We start from the raw sequence: 15,672 nt of genomic DNA, 5'->3' as shown, positions 1-15,672 counted from the left end.
GTGACATTAACATAGGTCCTGCTTTTCACATCAGCATGTTATCCTAATCACGCCATGAAATTACCATGGCAACACTACAGACCCAGAGGAGGGGTGAGTTGGAGAGAGAGATGGGCATGGGTGGTGCGGCAGGACCCTTTTGCTCCCATGACTCTCCCAAACCACATCGCTAAATCTGTCACTTCTGAAATGGATAAAAACAGGGTTGCAGACAGAGAGGGGGAGAAAAAGAGGCATGGAATATATGAGAAAATGAGTAACTGAGATTTAGGGGGAGATGGACAGATGAAGTTTAGGGGGAGATGGAGAGACAGACAGAGAGACTGTCTAGACATGCTATGGTGTCTTCTAGTTAGCCAGTGGTGAAACCATGACTTAAACCATGTGAAAGACGTCATCTTTTTTATATGTGAAAAGAGATGTACAATGGTCAATGTTTTATGATACACCTGGTATTTGGGGCTAGGGTTATGTAGTAAACAATACTGAAAAATACTGCAGTATCAAAAATTTTAATGTAAATTGCACACAGAATTGCACAAATTCTGGTAACTAAAGACAGTTCAATGGTTTAGGCAGTACGACATGCCATGAGCCAAGTAAGTGACAGAAATGGCAGGAAACAAACAACATCTCTTGCCTTCAACTCACAATATGGCATTACTTGGTGTACAGACAAAAAAATAATAGTACAACCGCACATTAAAAAAATGAGAAAAAAACAACAACAAAGCTCTCAGAAGAGACAGGGGTTACTTTATCCCCTTATATTATAGTTTTATGTTATACTATTATCACCAAATATCGGATGCAATCTTTTTAACACCCCTTTTTTTTGATTGAACTGATTGAATCATAAGCCTCACTGACCTGAGCTTATGCACCTCAGTTTTTGAGTGAAGATTGCCAACATAATTCACAAATAATGCTTTTTTCACTCAAAAACTGAGGTAAATAAGCTCAGATCAATAACACCAACAATCAAACAGTTCCAAAAAGAAATACAAAACCTGTGCATATAAAATAATAATAAGAAATAAAATAGTAAGAAGATAATAAGATTTGATTATAATATAGCAAAATTAGATTTTTTTTATATATATTTTTAGAAGGGAACACCAGTATCTAAAATGATTTTCAGCACAGAATGAGGGTTAACCTGAGGTAAAATTTATTCAGTTTAATTTTACAAGTCATTTAATGTGGTTTATTTGTTGCCTACAAATAAGGGTACAGCACTAGAGCTTAATTTGGACAAATAATAAATCCTGCACTGTACCTGTTTTTACATAGTGTGAAGAAGCAATTGCATATAGATCCTCTAAGTTGAAGTGAGGTTGGTCACATATACTTGACAATGATATACACTGTGATCTATGATTCTATGTTTATATCTCGACAATATACCACAAAAATGATGCCTACAGTACCTGCTAAAGATGAATATGGCAGCTGTTCCATCACAAAATATTTGCACAAGAACCATGCTAATGTTCCCATTTCAGAGAAATTGTATGCGCACAGTCCACTACACCACAGCTTTGAAAGAAATGCTTAATGGTGTTGCATCAAAATGTACATTTCTAAGATTTCTTGATCTATTTTGTTTCTTTGTAAAACTGTAAAAATATAGCAATGCACTAGCCACACTGTGAGAAGCATATTTATTATGCATTAAATGTGCATTCCTCTTTTTGCACATTATTCACTTAATCTGCTGTACCAGCAATCAGAGGTCAAGTATCCACTGGCTCCAACAGTCTCAGAGTGTGTTCATTGAATATACATAAACTTTAATGTTATGGTAATGTAGTCACTTGAGTAAGCAATTGAAATCTCTTCAGCTCAACAGTTTAACCACATACTGCAAAAAGACTCCAGAGCCTGGCTATCAGAGGATTCATCATAACAGCAACAATAGGTGGAGTTATCCAGCAAATTTGTCATGAGAAAAAATATTGTATTGTCATCCAAACTTCCTGAGTACTCTTCTTTTCTGAGCCTTTTTAGTAGATATACACAATTAAAATTAACAAGACTTTTCTTGTGATTGGAGATGAGTACTTTGGCATGTCCAACTTTTTATTAACTTTTTATTGGCGCCACAACTATGCATCACTGTAGCTCTTATTATGATGCTCTAGTGGTAGCTGGTTTTGCCAAACAAAGGAAAGGTTTACAGTAAATCTCTTGCTGTAAGACCCCTTTTGCATGCTGCTGACTGGCAAACTAAGGCAGGGTTGTCATATGAATTTTACACAGGAGCGGCCTTCATTTAGCCACTCTTACCACTGAGATTTAGTTGATGGAGTGCTGCACAGATGGTTTTTCATCCCACAAATGTTCTCATCTACATATTGGAACTCATTTAAAGTCACAGTTCACCCCAAAATGAAAATTCTGTCATCATTTATTCACCCTCATGTTGTTCCAAACCCGTAAAGACATGCTGGGCAGAATGTTCATGATGTTCTCACCAATACAATGAAAATGAATTGTTAAAGGAGCTGCTCTTATTTTTATCTATTCCTTCACCCATAATTCAGTATGGAAATGGTTGCAGAGAATTTTAAGCTTGTAAGTTTTACATCATATTGAACATAAATTAAGCGTGACAAACAACTATGAGCCTAATAAAAAACAGCCTTTATAAGACAAGATTATAAAATGAAACTGTATGTTTGTGTAAAACAAAACAGTTTATGTGTCACCTCCAAAGCATCTCAGTGTCTAATCAATTTCTGAATTTGTGCACTTGTTTTCATTCACTGGTTCCCTATATAATGAGCTATGTGGTTCCACTATGCAGTGAATAGCAAATGCATGAACCAGCGAGAGATTTTGAAAATGGTTCTTTTCATCTGAACAATAAAGGAGTTTAATACTTTAAGAATAATTATTTATTATTTATCAACTACAAATAATACAATAAATAATAATTATTTAAAAAAATAAAAATCTTTCAAAAAAACCAAACATTTTGGTTTTTGTATTCTTAAATTCACCATGAAATCAGAATTGACAGTTATTATTTTTAATGTTTTTTTTATTGTGCTGTGTTTATTATAAATGATTGATCCATGTACATCATTAATTTTCTACCTGGTCTCATGGCATAAACGTACCTGGGGGCACTTTTTAGCGAGACGCGAAATGCATACCAACAAATACATATCACTGCAGTTTCCAAAAAAATGAACATTAGAGGCAGTAAAACTCCGACGCCTTTTATTCCTTTTCACACAGATTTACAGAGTTTCGATTAATAAAGCGTACGTTTCGCACAATTACTTGAAGAATATCATGTTATGACTTAAAAACCACATTAATATGCTGGGAGATTTGAAAACTGATGCTTTTGAACATTAGCATCACACATATCCAGCTTCATATCTACGGGTTTTCCTAGATGGTAGGTTTGTTCGGTAGCTCACAGAGTACGGAGATGTACTTGAGAGGTGAGAAGCTCTGGTTCGAATCCTGTGTAATTACGGTTCGACAAAACAGTTCAAATCTGCATATAAGGAAGTTCAAATAGCATGGTTGCTTCAACAAATGCATTTTTATATCAGTTTTGCATTTGTCAACACTATCGGGTAGGTTTAGGGTTGGCCCCCGGATATTTGAATTCTGAACCGCCACAATACGTACCTGAAGCAACGTAATAAAAACACAGCAATACATACCTATATCAACATAATAAAAACGTGCCAGGGTTTACATATTGAACCCGTGTTTTAGCACCACTCAGTGGACTTTTCCCTTTGAAACTGCGGCGAAACATGCAGTAAGGTACGTAAAAACGGACTCGCTAAAAAGTGCCCCCAGGTACGTTAATGTCATGAGACTGGGTTTTTAATTTTTTTACATTTCACGTTCCCTTGTGATCTTTAATCAAAAACACTGTGCCCCCTCCCCCTTGCAATGACTTTCTTCCTTGATGACATGTACACCATCTGGGCAATAATCCCTCCCATCCAGCAATCTGTCACAATCAGAGTTGCCTTAATCTTTTGACATATAAATTGTGTTTGTACAAATAAAACTGCAAGTTTCATAGCTTAAAATGTCATCTTCATTACAAAAAAGCATTTATGTAACCAAGCTCATTGGCTAATTTAGATGCTGTGGGAATTGTGACAAAATATATTTGCATTCGACTGCCTTTAGAGCAAGACATATTTACATACTTTGATATCATCGCACTACAGGCCCTGCCCACTGGCATTCAGTCATTAGCAGCTGGCAGCTGGCACCTGTGCACAACTGACGCAAGCATCGATTGTATTAAAAGCAAACAGAAACCATTATAATAACTGATTTTAATAATCATTTCATTCGTCACATTTAATTATGAACTCAAACTGAGTTGTACAAATATTTAAATTGCACATAAGGCTGTTTTATGTCAACTTTTTACCACCCCAATTCCAGAAAAGTTGGGATGTTTTGTAAAATGCAACAAAATCAATAATCTATGGTTTGTTAACTGTCTTTAACCTTCATTTAATTGACAAAGGTATAATTTAAATATTTCCAATGTTTTCACTGACCAACTTAAAAGTAAAAGTGTAAATATAAACAATTTTTAATTTTTAATTGAGCAGAATATAGGCTTGCAGCAGTGCAAATGGCATGGGTGACTTGCACAGGTCCCATTGACATGGAAGCATATATTTTGCATATGGATTGTACAGAGAAATATAATGCCATCAAGATGATGTCTTTCATGGGAAGTCCATGGTTATTAGATCAAGACAGTGCCAGGTCTCATTCTGCATGTGATCCAACAGTGTTCTGTAGACACATGTGAATGTGACTGACTGGCCAGCAGATCTGCCTCCAACAGAAAATGTATGGTCTATCATGAAAAGGAGAATCATACAACAACGACTATTGACTGTTGAGCAGCTGAAGACTTATATCATGCGAGACTGGACAAAATTTTGCTTGCAAACTTTTTTGCAAAATTAGCATCCTTAATTCCCAGATAAAAGGAAAGGTGATTTGACACAGTGGTAAACATGCCTCTGTCCCAACTGTTTTGGAGTGTGTTGAAGCCATCAAAATCAAAATTTGTTTATATTTACAAAATAAAATTAAGTTGGCCAGTGAAAACATTGGACATTTTTTCTTTGTACTTTAGTCAATAAAATAAAGGTTACAGAGAATGAACAAATAGCATATTCTTGATTTTATGGCATTTTACAAAATGTCCCAAACTTTCTGGAATTGGGGTTATATTAACAGAATTTTATCCAATTTGTTTACACGATAAAGAGACTGACTTTGGCGCATCACTATTTTTTAATAGTTCCAGATCATGTCGGAGGACTATATGTGACCCTGGACCACAAAACCAGTCATAAGGGTAAATTTTTCAAAACTGATATTTATACTTAAATAAGCTTTCCATTGATGTATGGTTTGTTAGGATCGAACAATATTTGGTCAAGATACAACTATTTGAAAATCTGGAATCTGAGGGTGCAAAAAAATCAAAATATTGAGAAAATTGCCTTTAAAGTTGTCCAAATGTATTTCTTAGCAATGCATAATAATAATCAAAAATTAAGTTTTGATATATTTACAGTAGGAAATTTACAAAATATCTTCATGATCATGATCCTAATGATTTTTGGCATAAAAGAAAAATCAATAATTTTGTCCCAAACAATGTATTTTATACATATACCCCAGCGACTTAAGACTGGTTTTGTGTTCCAGGGTCACATATGTTTGTTCAGAGCATCTGACCGCAGATTGTTTTGTTAACAAGGCACAGCAATGGAGAGTTCGCAAAAAAAAAAAAAAACACTTATGTTGAAAGATTAAGCAGCAGCTTCATCTCAAACTGTTCATGAACAAGTTCATAATGCTTTATTTGTAAATTTTTTTTTTAAAATATATTTAACAATTTTTGTGCAAGAAAAAAAAATACTATTAACAGTATAAGTGAACCTCAATGAACATATGAAAAAATCCATGTCATTAACCTTTATGGTAAGTTCACACATACAGTGATTCAGAGTGAATCAAAATGCCCTACACTGTCAATATGAGAAAAGTAACAAATACATTTAATTTCAAACAATCAAATCAGTTTTAATTTTTTTATTTATAAAGTATAAAGTATTAAAGTAATGAAGTAGCCTAAATTGAATTTACTGTATACAGAACATGACCCAGATACAAACAGAAACAAGTAACCTCAGCCAACTGTATCTCTCTCTCTCACACACACACACACACACACACACACACACACAAGAGCTCTCATGTTGAGCTCTCTCACACATACGCACATGGTCTTATTTCCTTCCACAGGCACACAGTGTCAAATGTTGATTGTGAGGTCCTTCTCACACTTGAGTTTGTCTGTTGGAAGTTAAAAACAGGATGTCAGACAGGGAGGGATGCTAGACCTCAATGTCATTCTAGCTGCTCACACCTGAATTTGTAGAGCCAGTATGTTTCAGAATGCGTGTGCATGCGGGTGGGTGAACTGACATGAGGTTTTTATCCCATTAGCTGCTTTCATGAGAGCAATCAATAATAAAGCTGGTATGGACTTGATCCAGCAAAACACAATGGACTACATGACCTCAAACTTCCTTTTACTAGACATCTGTCAGACTACAACAGCCCAGTCAGATTAGTCTCCGTCTGTGACTATAGAGTAATCAGGACAGAGCCCCTCCCTTCAGTGAGAGCCTCGAAGGCTAACCTAAAAATTCCAACCATAAGCTATATTTGAATTATGCTATGAAATGTCACTGGAAGTTTAGCAATAGGTGGGATTCCTTTACAGTCCACTGATTTTTATTATCTCTGTTAACGATGACTGACAGTCATAAAACTCACTTTAAATGGTGTGAAGATTATTACTTAATGTGCACAATGTGACCAAAGAAATGCTCTGTATCTTTTGAAAGAAATAGATAGGAACCATTGTGATTTTAATTATTTATCCCAATGCACTTATCAATGAATATTTTCTTTTCCCCAAACTTTGTGAAAAAGAAGTACACTTTAGAAGTACACTTTTAAAATGAGTCCTTTCAGTGTTTTCAGGGACTTAAATGAATGTTAATTTCAATTAAATTAAAATGCATTGTAGTCTAAAGTAATATTAAATGCAATTAGCTGAACTTTAGGGTTATATTTGAAGAGTTCATTTGCAACAGATTTTTCATTGTGCATTCCAATTAATCTCAATCAAACTGCAGTCGGGTTATTTTGATTAGGTTAAAAAATAACTAAAAAATACAGTTAACTAATGCAATAAAACACAATAAAAACATGATAACAATAAAGAACATAATTTTTGAAAATGTTAAATATTTAATCTGTTTTTGCAAATAAACTCTTTATTTATAAATACACAATTGTAATGATAAAGTTGCAATTTAGTGCAATATAAATTTAAATAGTACAATTTAAAATGTATTGACTTAAATTTGTTACTTCTTTAAAGCATAAAAAAGATTATTAAAACATAATTTGAAATTTACTTTAAAGTACATTTACCTGCATACACCTTTAATTTGACATTGGTATTACAAAGTGCACCTTTTAAAAGTTTACTTAAGTTTTTTTTTCTTTAAAAAGGAGAGTATACTTTACGTAATACGTAATACTTAATATACTTAAAATATATTTAAAATATAAGTGGCCTTTTATTAACGTATTTATTAATTTTTTTTAACAAAAGGCCTACACTTTTAACAATACAATTTTAAGAATATAATTAAGCAGACTTCTTTTTCACAAGGATAGACATTCCCATCCACTTTCAGAGTTGTAACCTCGTCGAGGTTGTGACAGTGGGACAGCCAGAAGCTTTGCTCTAGATTTACTCTCTAAAGGAATTAAAAAGAGCACTCCACCCATTCAACACACTCAAGGCACTTTGGTAAATATTCAGCTTGAAAAAAAGGAAAGCACTGAGACATTTAGGCCGAAAAGGCCTTCCAAAGCTGCCTAACACCAACTAGAATTAAAATGAAAAAATTGTTCAATCCTCACTGCTGACAGTCTATGAATTATTACAGTGTTAAGTATATGCCATCCAGATTTTAGAAGTCATTAAATGAAACCAATAGTTTATAAAGTACTATTAAAAAAAACACAGTGTGATTTGATAGCCACTGAAAACTATAAGCTATAAGCATTTCAACTATAAGCACTGTATCTATGTAAATGATTGTGTAGACATGGTCACAATGCAAACAGAGATTCCTTAAATTTATGCAAGATGGAATTTCATGTTGTTTATAAATGTGCAGACATAAACTTGCCCCATCTTCCCCTACATCCCTTGATTTCTAAATTAATCAGACCAAACAGAGATTTCAATGTTTGGCTCTGTTTTTTGAAGTGCTGCCTGGTTTGCACTTTCACCCTGGGAATCTCATTTCACTCAGTCTGTGGTATGAAATCCTGAGACCATCAACCACAAAACCTTAATTAAAGCAATTATGCAGAAAACAAGCGAGGGCTCAGAGTTTTGGCAGAATTGTACACACAGTACAAAGCATCATGCGAAACCCCTTTTGAATTGAGATTTGTTGTGGTATGTAGCTGACTCCTTTTTATTTATTGAACATATTAAAAATGTCTTTTTGTCAGATGTTGCAGAACATAATGACCATATTAGATGGTAGGTACAAAAGCCATTGCTCAACTACCTTCTCAGTGACTACGAATATGTTTTAGGTAATGACTAAATATGTTATCCTACCTTCTTGGTCATCTTCTGAAGATGGTGTCTCAAGGCTACAGGCTGGAGATCTGTCTGAGAGACTCTGTTGTAATGTGATGTGAACCACCAGAAGCCTGCGCAGACTAATCAGATCAGAGTTTTTCAGGCCCTGCTCCAGCTGTCGGAGGACTGTCTGTCCTGGCTGACAGGTTAATACTGTCACCTTTAAAAAATTTAAATTCATCAGCATTAGTATGCAAGTCTAAATTAGCTAAGCAGGCATGTCTGTTTGTAATAATTCACTTTACAGTTTATCAACCCTGTTTTTGGTAAATGGATTCAAGATTTCAACAGCCAGCAGAAAGCGATTTTGAGAAAATACGCTACATTTGTTTCTCTGTAACTTACCAGTCATGGCAGAATTCTGCTGACATTTCCAAACAATACTCACACAGAGTACCCATAAGGCCTCAAAGCCAATGCACTGTAATGTCCCTGCTTTTATGACTGCACGGAAGAAAGCTGATTATGGTCATTAGCTGTCTCTCTTTTTGATATATATATACCAACTCAGAATGTGAGGGAGAGATTTCTCACAAACTACACAGCACAAAAACATCTTTCTCTGTGGTTTAATTGTGTGAAGAATGAGACTGTAGAACATATTTAAGGATACAAATAAATCAGTCTTCAAAGCTGTGCCCTGTGCCACAGAAATAGCTTGTACATCACTGCTACATGATCTGTCTCATATTTGAACAGAGTCTCAAACAGAGTGCAACAATCACATACATCAAAGCTTCTGAGTTCCTCTCATCTTATCATAGACATCTGTGGCATAATTACAATAGCACTGTTGTATCTATGTCACTGCAGAGTGAGACCAAACCCATATACACCATATAATCCCATTTAGGACACAAAAAATATTCAGTATAATCTGATTAAATGCACTTGTCCTCTGCTGTGCTTCCTGTGGGGGGACATTAGTGCTGGGTTTTAATGGAGCCTGCTGAGAGGAGAGTGGCTGCTGAGGGCCATGTGGTCTGTGTTAGTGCGCCAACATCTTCATTCAAGGCTGATAGTAGAGGGTAAATGAGCTTTGGATTCATTGGAAGGAAATCTGAATGTGAATGCCTGCACTTTGAAAAGACCCAATACAGATGAGACAATTTCGTTTCTTGTGATGTGAGGTTTAAACATAGCAGTGGGTTGAATCATTCTAAAATGAAGCCAGGGAGCAGATGCATAGATCGAAAGGCAGTGAATGTTGATCTAAAGGATGAATTACCAGGGCAGGTCTTCATTAAGACAGATTACTGTGTAGAAAATTAAGACATTTATGAGTAAATATCAAAAGCACCAAACATTGTGACATCACATTTTACTCTTTCACAATTCTAATGCAATAGGTATTGTTTTTTAATGATTATCATTACTGTAATACATACTGTAAATCAAATGTTTTTCTGGATTCCATTTTTAATGGTTTAAATTAATTTTAATAAAAAAAGGATGTCTAATCAAATTCATACAATTTTAACAATAATAGGGTTCTTTATTTTATTTTGTCAGAAATTCTGTGATGTCTGTTTTATTTTTTCTGTATTCTATGTTTTATGATTTAATTCAAATGTATTATTAAAAATGGTGGCATCCAGTTAATCTTTTAAAATGTATTTCATGTAATTAAATGAAATTAACAATTCCTTTTATTTTTTTTGCAAACAACATAACTGTTGTGTTACGGGTGTCCGAAGATCGAATCCCGGCTCAAGGTCCTTTCTCGATCCCTCAATCCTGTCTACTCTACACTGTCCTATTGTAATAAAGGCAAAACACACACACAAAATAACAACAAAAACAACATAACACAGAGTAAAAACATGTTTAGTTTAAATTAAATTTAGAAAGCAAGGAATCGTGTGACATTGTGTGATGTTCCTTAAAAACGATTGTATTATTATTATTACTTTGAAAGGTACATTTTACTGTACATTAGTAATATATTTCTGTCATAATTTCTTCAAGGTAAAACTTTTATTTCGGCAGGTTCAAGTGAATTCCTTTAACTTTCTGAGTGTATCTGATGATAGTTTAATCAAATGAAATGGTGAAATGCTCATTAAGTAACCCCTCAGATCTGGAGGTGTGGAGATGAAGTTCTGCACTGCTCATTCACACAAATACAAACAGACTTTATATTTACAGTGGGGGATTCAAATAAAATTAAAAATTATTTGATCCCCTGCTGATTTTGTATGTTTGCCCACTGACAAAGAAATGATCAGTCTATAATTTTAATGGTAGGTTTATTTGAACAGTGAGAGACAGAATAACAAGAAAAAAAAAATAAATAAAATCCTGAAAAACGCATTTCAAAAAAGTTATAAATTGATTTGCATTTTAATAAGTGAAATAAGTATTTGATCCCCTATCAATCAGCAAGATTTCTGGCTCCCAGGTGTCTTTTATACAGGTAACGAGCTGAGAAAGGGCTTTAAAGGGAGTGCTCCCAATCTCAGCTTGTTACCTGTATAAAAGACAACCTGTCCACAGAAGCAATCAATCAATCAGATTCCAAGCTCTCCACCAAGGCCAAGACCAAAGAGCTGTCCAAGGATGTCAGGGACAAAATTGTAGACCTATACAAGGCTGGAATGGGCTACAAGACCATCGCCAAGCAGCTTGGTGAGAAGGTGACAACAGTTGGTGCGATTATTCGCAAATGGAAGAAACACAAAATAACTGTCAGTCTCCCTCTGACTGGGGCTCCATGCAAGATCTCACCTCGTGGAGTTTCAATGATCATGAGAACGGTGAGGAAACTACACAGGAGGATCTTGTCAATGATCTCAAGGCAGCTGGGACCATAGTCACCAAGAAAACAATTGGTAACACGCTACGCCGTGAAGGACTGAAATCCTGCAGCGCCCGCAAGGTCTCCCTGCTCAAGAAAGCACATGTACAGGCCCGTCTGAAGTTTGCCAAAGATTTCAGAGGAGAACTGGGTGAAAGTGTTGTGGTCAGATGAGACCAAAATCGAGCTCTTTGCATCAACTCAACTCGCCGTGTTTAGAGGAGGAGGAATGCTGCCTATGACCCCAAGAGCACCGTCAAACATGGAGGTGGAAACATTATGCTTTGGGGGTGTTTTTCTGCTAAGGGGACAGGACAACTGCACAGCATCAAAGGGACGATGGACGGTGCCATATACCATCAGGGCCAGGGCATTGAAGCCAGCCAAGGCATTGAAAATGGGTCGTGGATGGTTATTCCAGCATGACAATGACCCAAAACACATGGCCAAGGCAACAAAGGAGTGGCTCAAGAAGAAGCACATTAAGGTCCTAGAGTGGCCTAGCTAGTCTCCAGACTATCAGCAGTAAGGGGCGTGTCTACTCATGATGCAGGGGAGAGAGAGCGCTCAATGCACATGATGGACATTAGCCGAGCCGAGCAACGATAGAAAGATACAGATGGTGGATAAAAAAACAAAAAGTGTTTGTTTTGGTGATTTCAAATATCAACATTGGCTACCAGAAATCGCTTACCCCACCTTTGAGTTGCCAAATGTCAGCCTCGAAACCTTAATGACTTGGAGAGGATCTGCAAAGAGGAGTGGGACAAAATCCCTCCCGAGATGTGTGCAAACCTGGTGGCCAACTACAAGAAACGTCTGACCTCTGTGATTGCCAACAAGGGTTTTCCCACCAAGTACTAAATCATGTTTTGCGAAGGGGTCAAATACTTATTTCACTCATTAAAATGCAAATCAATTTATAACTTTTTTTAAATGCCTACCATTAAAATTATAGACTGATCATTTCTTTGTCAGTGGGCAAACGTACAAAATCAGCAGGGGATCAAATAATTTTTTTCCCACTGTAAATAGCAGTCTTTTGGGGGGTTATTATTTACATAAACCATTCACAAAGTACAGCCGTTCTTTTGATTAATTTGTCCAAACTTGACTGTGAAATTAGCTTAACTATACAGAAAACATCAATTTCACTCTCACAATTCCAAAAAAATTGAATTTTTACAGATAAAGAATTGAAAGAATTGAATTGCTTTTAGTTTTAGCTGTGAAAGTTCTCACCTCCACACAGTTGCTGTTGAAGTCCCCATGAGCTGTATGACACATGTATTGTTTAAACTGCTGTAGGCTGTCCAGCACTGCCTGTTTAAGAAGTGCACCTCGTTGCCGAACGCAGCCCTCTTGAGGCAAAGAGCGCAGCTCCTCTATACAGGACAGCAGACGTGTCAAATTGCCCTTAACTTGCTAGTGAAGAGAATGAGATAAAGGAATGAAAAGGTTAAAGGAATACATCAGAAGAGAGATACATAGTTGTATTTGTCTATTAGAAACCAACCTACTGTACAGTACCAAGTCAACCATCAGTGTAAATACACACATACTTATCCTCACCACGAAGGGTAAGAGACACTCCAGCTGTACACTGATGGCAAAGACGCTTAGCAGTGGCAGACGAGCAGGTCCTGCCAGACTGCTGGCCAGAAAAAAGAAATTCTCTAGGGCCTGACACAGAATAGCACATGTCTCTGACCACCAGGGTGGCGAAGCATCTACTATCAACACACGAGAAGGCTGTCTGGTAAAGGATGATGAACTGCATGCTTGGAGAATGGAGGAAGAGCAGGATCTGTTTCTGGCACTCATGGTTCACCTACACACAGAGAGGAACATGAAAATGGATGTATGTATACTAGCTAACTAAAATCAAATCTAGAAATATCACAGTAAAGGTACAAAAGGCATTAAATATTCATTCACTGATTGCCTAATTTTTCCAGATCAGTTGTCAGTGATGAGCAGTCTGTGACGGTGTTTTTTTTTTGGTGATGAAATATCAGTCATTCACCACACGCATAGGTTAGAGTTACTCTGTCAAAACGAATACCCCGTCCTTCCATCACTAACAACTGAGATCAATGGAGGAAGTGTTGGGAAACCATTACTTTATTTCTCTTTGTGGGAAAAATTAATAACTAATATCTGTAATACAAAGTGACATTTTACACTGGAACACAAAGTGAATATTTCAACAGAACACACTGTCTTGTAATGTCACCACAATAACATAAGAAGGAACATTAGGCTTAATCATGGTCAACATGGCCAAAAATGTTCTTCTGGGAAAAGAAGAAAGACTGTGAAAAAAGAGACTCCCTATAAGTTCTTTTTCCAAAGCTGTAACACACAAAGAGTGATATTGTTGACCATACCCGGGCAGATGGGGCAAATTGGTTAAATAAGGCAGCAGCTCTCTGCAATCTAAGGACTCATCAATGCTATCCCACTTGACAAGAGAGCTCTTTGAGCGCACTAATGCTGCGCCTCGGGCCTTTCCCGCCGCTTAAGCACGACAGGCGACAAAAGACACTTTGTCTGCTCTAAAATCAGCTCCACAGACTCGCTGCCCCGAGTTGAGCAGAAGATAGTACTGATGAGAAAATTGAGGAAGGATGACGAAAGAGGAGAGCAGGTGTTCCTTCAGTATTCATGAAAGGTAGTTTACTAGAAGTTAGGCTAATGGTATGAAACGGGCACTCTCTGTCGGTAACTTAGGTGCATTTAAAAGCGGGCCACGGTTTCGTTTGTTTACAGTGTGGAGGTAACAAATAGCTTTAAAGTTGAATTAAAGTTTATTTATTCATTATTTAGGGAGTTTATTGTAGAAATATTTGCCTGTTTTCACCTGAAGTTGACATCTCGCGCCAGCTGGGGTAACGTTAACGTTACCTTTGATCGAGTTTCAAAAACTTAACGTTAGTTATTGGATGCTCTAAAATATAGGCCGAGTTATTAAAATATTTATTATTTCTGACACTTGGAGTGGTTAAATGATCTACAAATACTTTATATTTACCTTTAACTTGTTACAGACTGCAGAATGACCCAGCAAAGAACTACACAGCGTGTAACATTTCCACCGTTGATTCCCCTCAACGCGCGCGGCTTAGAATGAATTCATTGGTGAACAAATGACTCTTTTGACTCGGATCTTGTCAATGATTCAGTTAAATTGGTCTGACTGAATCGGTCCTAATGGATCTCGAGTGAGATTTTCCCATAATCATGGAGATGTAAATAATAATAATAATAATAATACAATTATAATTACAATATTTTATTCCCTTTCTCTTTAAATTTACTGAGGCCACTTTACAAAATAATAATAATTGGCTAATAATGATAATAATAATAATAATAATAATTTTCACATTACAAAGGTCACATTACGATTCTGATCACTATAATCCCCAGATGCTGTTTCACAACTTCCAAGTAAGGGGCTAAATCAAATTATTCAATCTAATATGTACTGTTCAGTTTCCTGCATTAATAAAATCAGTGATTTGCACAGGGATGGTTGCAGACTCACTTACTGAAGCCTTAAGAGGCTTTAGCTGAAGGCTGTGTTGTGAAATCAGTACTGACACATGAAGACACGTCACCTCTTCGTTATAGGCAGGAATCAGCGTGAAGCTCCCACGTCTGTTCATTGGAGATAAGGGAAAGCAGGCAGAGGCTTCAATCCCAGTAGTGACGTGTTGCAGAAATTGGCAAAACGGAAATCCAAGCTTTGGAATGCTTGGGGACATTTCATCTCAAAACAGTGTAGTCTACAAGTTAAGAAGCAAATGGGAACACAAGATGTTTAAACATGGAGTTTGTTGAGATGTTTTGCACTGTGGGACTTACTTTGCCACTGTAACATGTTATCAATTACCAGAAACAATTTAACATCTCACTAAGCATTCCAGAAGTCTCTCTTTAAATCCCAGCAGAGCCGAACTCAGATTCCCATGGCTTTAACCAATGCTATTTTTTATATATGCATGCACATATCTCACTTTTTCAGATGCACACCCCCTACAGTATTTCTGTATTTCTCAGACAATTACTCACTTCCATCTGATGATTGCAAAGTTTAAACCTT

At 36.3% G+C, this 15,672-nt stretch overlaps 1 protein-coding gene across 4 annotated transcripts in view; it reads right to left on the bottom strand.

Annotated features, from left to right (window-relative positions):
• Positions 1-14,727, bottom strand: part of m1ap (meiosis 1 associated protein) — a 38,917-nt gene extending 24,190 nt beyond the window's left edge. The window contains exons 1-4 of one of the 4 annotated variants that reach the window (XM_058781184.1): positions 14,599-14,727; positions 13,123-13,395; positions 12,807-12,989; positions 8,744-8,927 (exon numbers count right to left, since the gene is read on the bottom strand). In XM_058781184.1, the coding sequence (XP_058637167.1) occupies positions 8,744-8,927; positions 12,807-12,989; positions 13,123-13,344 (589 nt within the window). In that variant the 5' untranslated portion in view covers positions 13,345-13,395; positions 14,599-14,727. Of the gene's footprint in view, positions 1-8,743; positions 8,928-12,806; positions 12,990-13,122; positions 13,396-14,427; positions 14,511-14,598 lie in introns of those variants that run through there. The other 3 variants (XM_058781182.1, XM_058781185.1, XM_058781183.1) reach the window with 3 other exon arrangements.
• Positions 14,728-15,672: the final 945 nt, after the last annotated feature.

This window comes from Onychostoma macrolepis, chromosome 07 (genome assembly GCF_012432095.1).
Source record: "Onychostoma macrolepis isolate SWU-2019 chromosome 07, ASM1243209v1, whole genome shotgun sequence".
Classification (NCBI taxonomy): Eukaryota; Metazoa; Chordata; class Actinopteri; order Cypriniformes; family Cyprinidae; genus Onychostoma; species Onychostoma macrolepis.
Note: the sequence above shows the minus strand (reverse complement) of the source record. Positions and strands in the feature narration are given on the sequence as shown.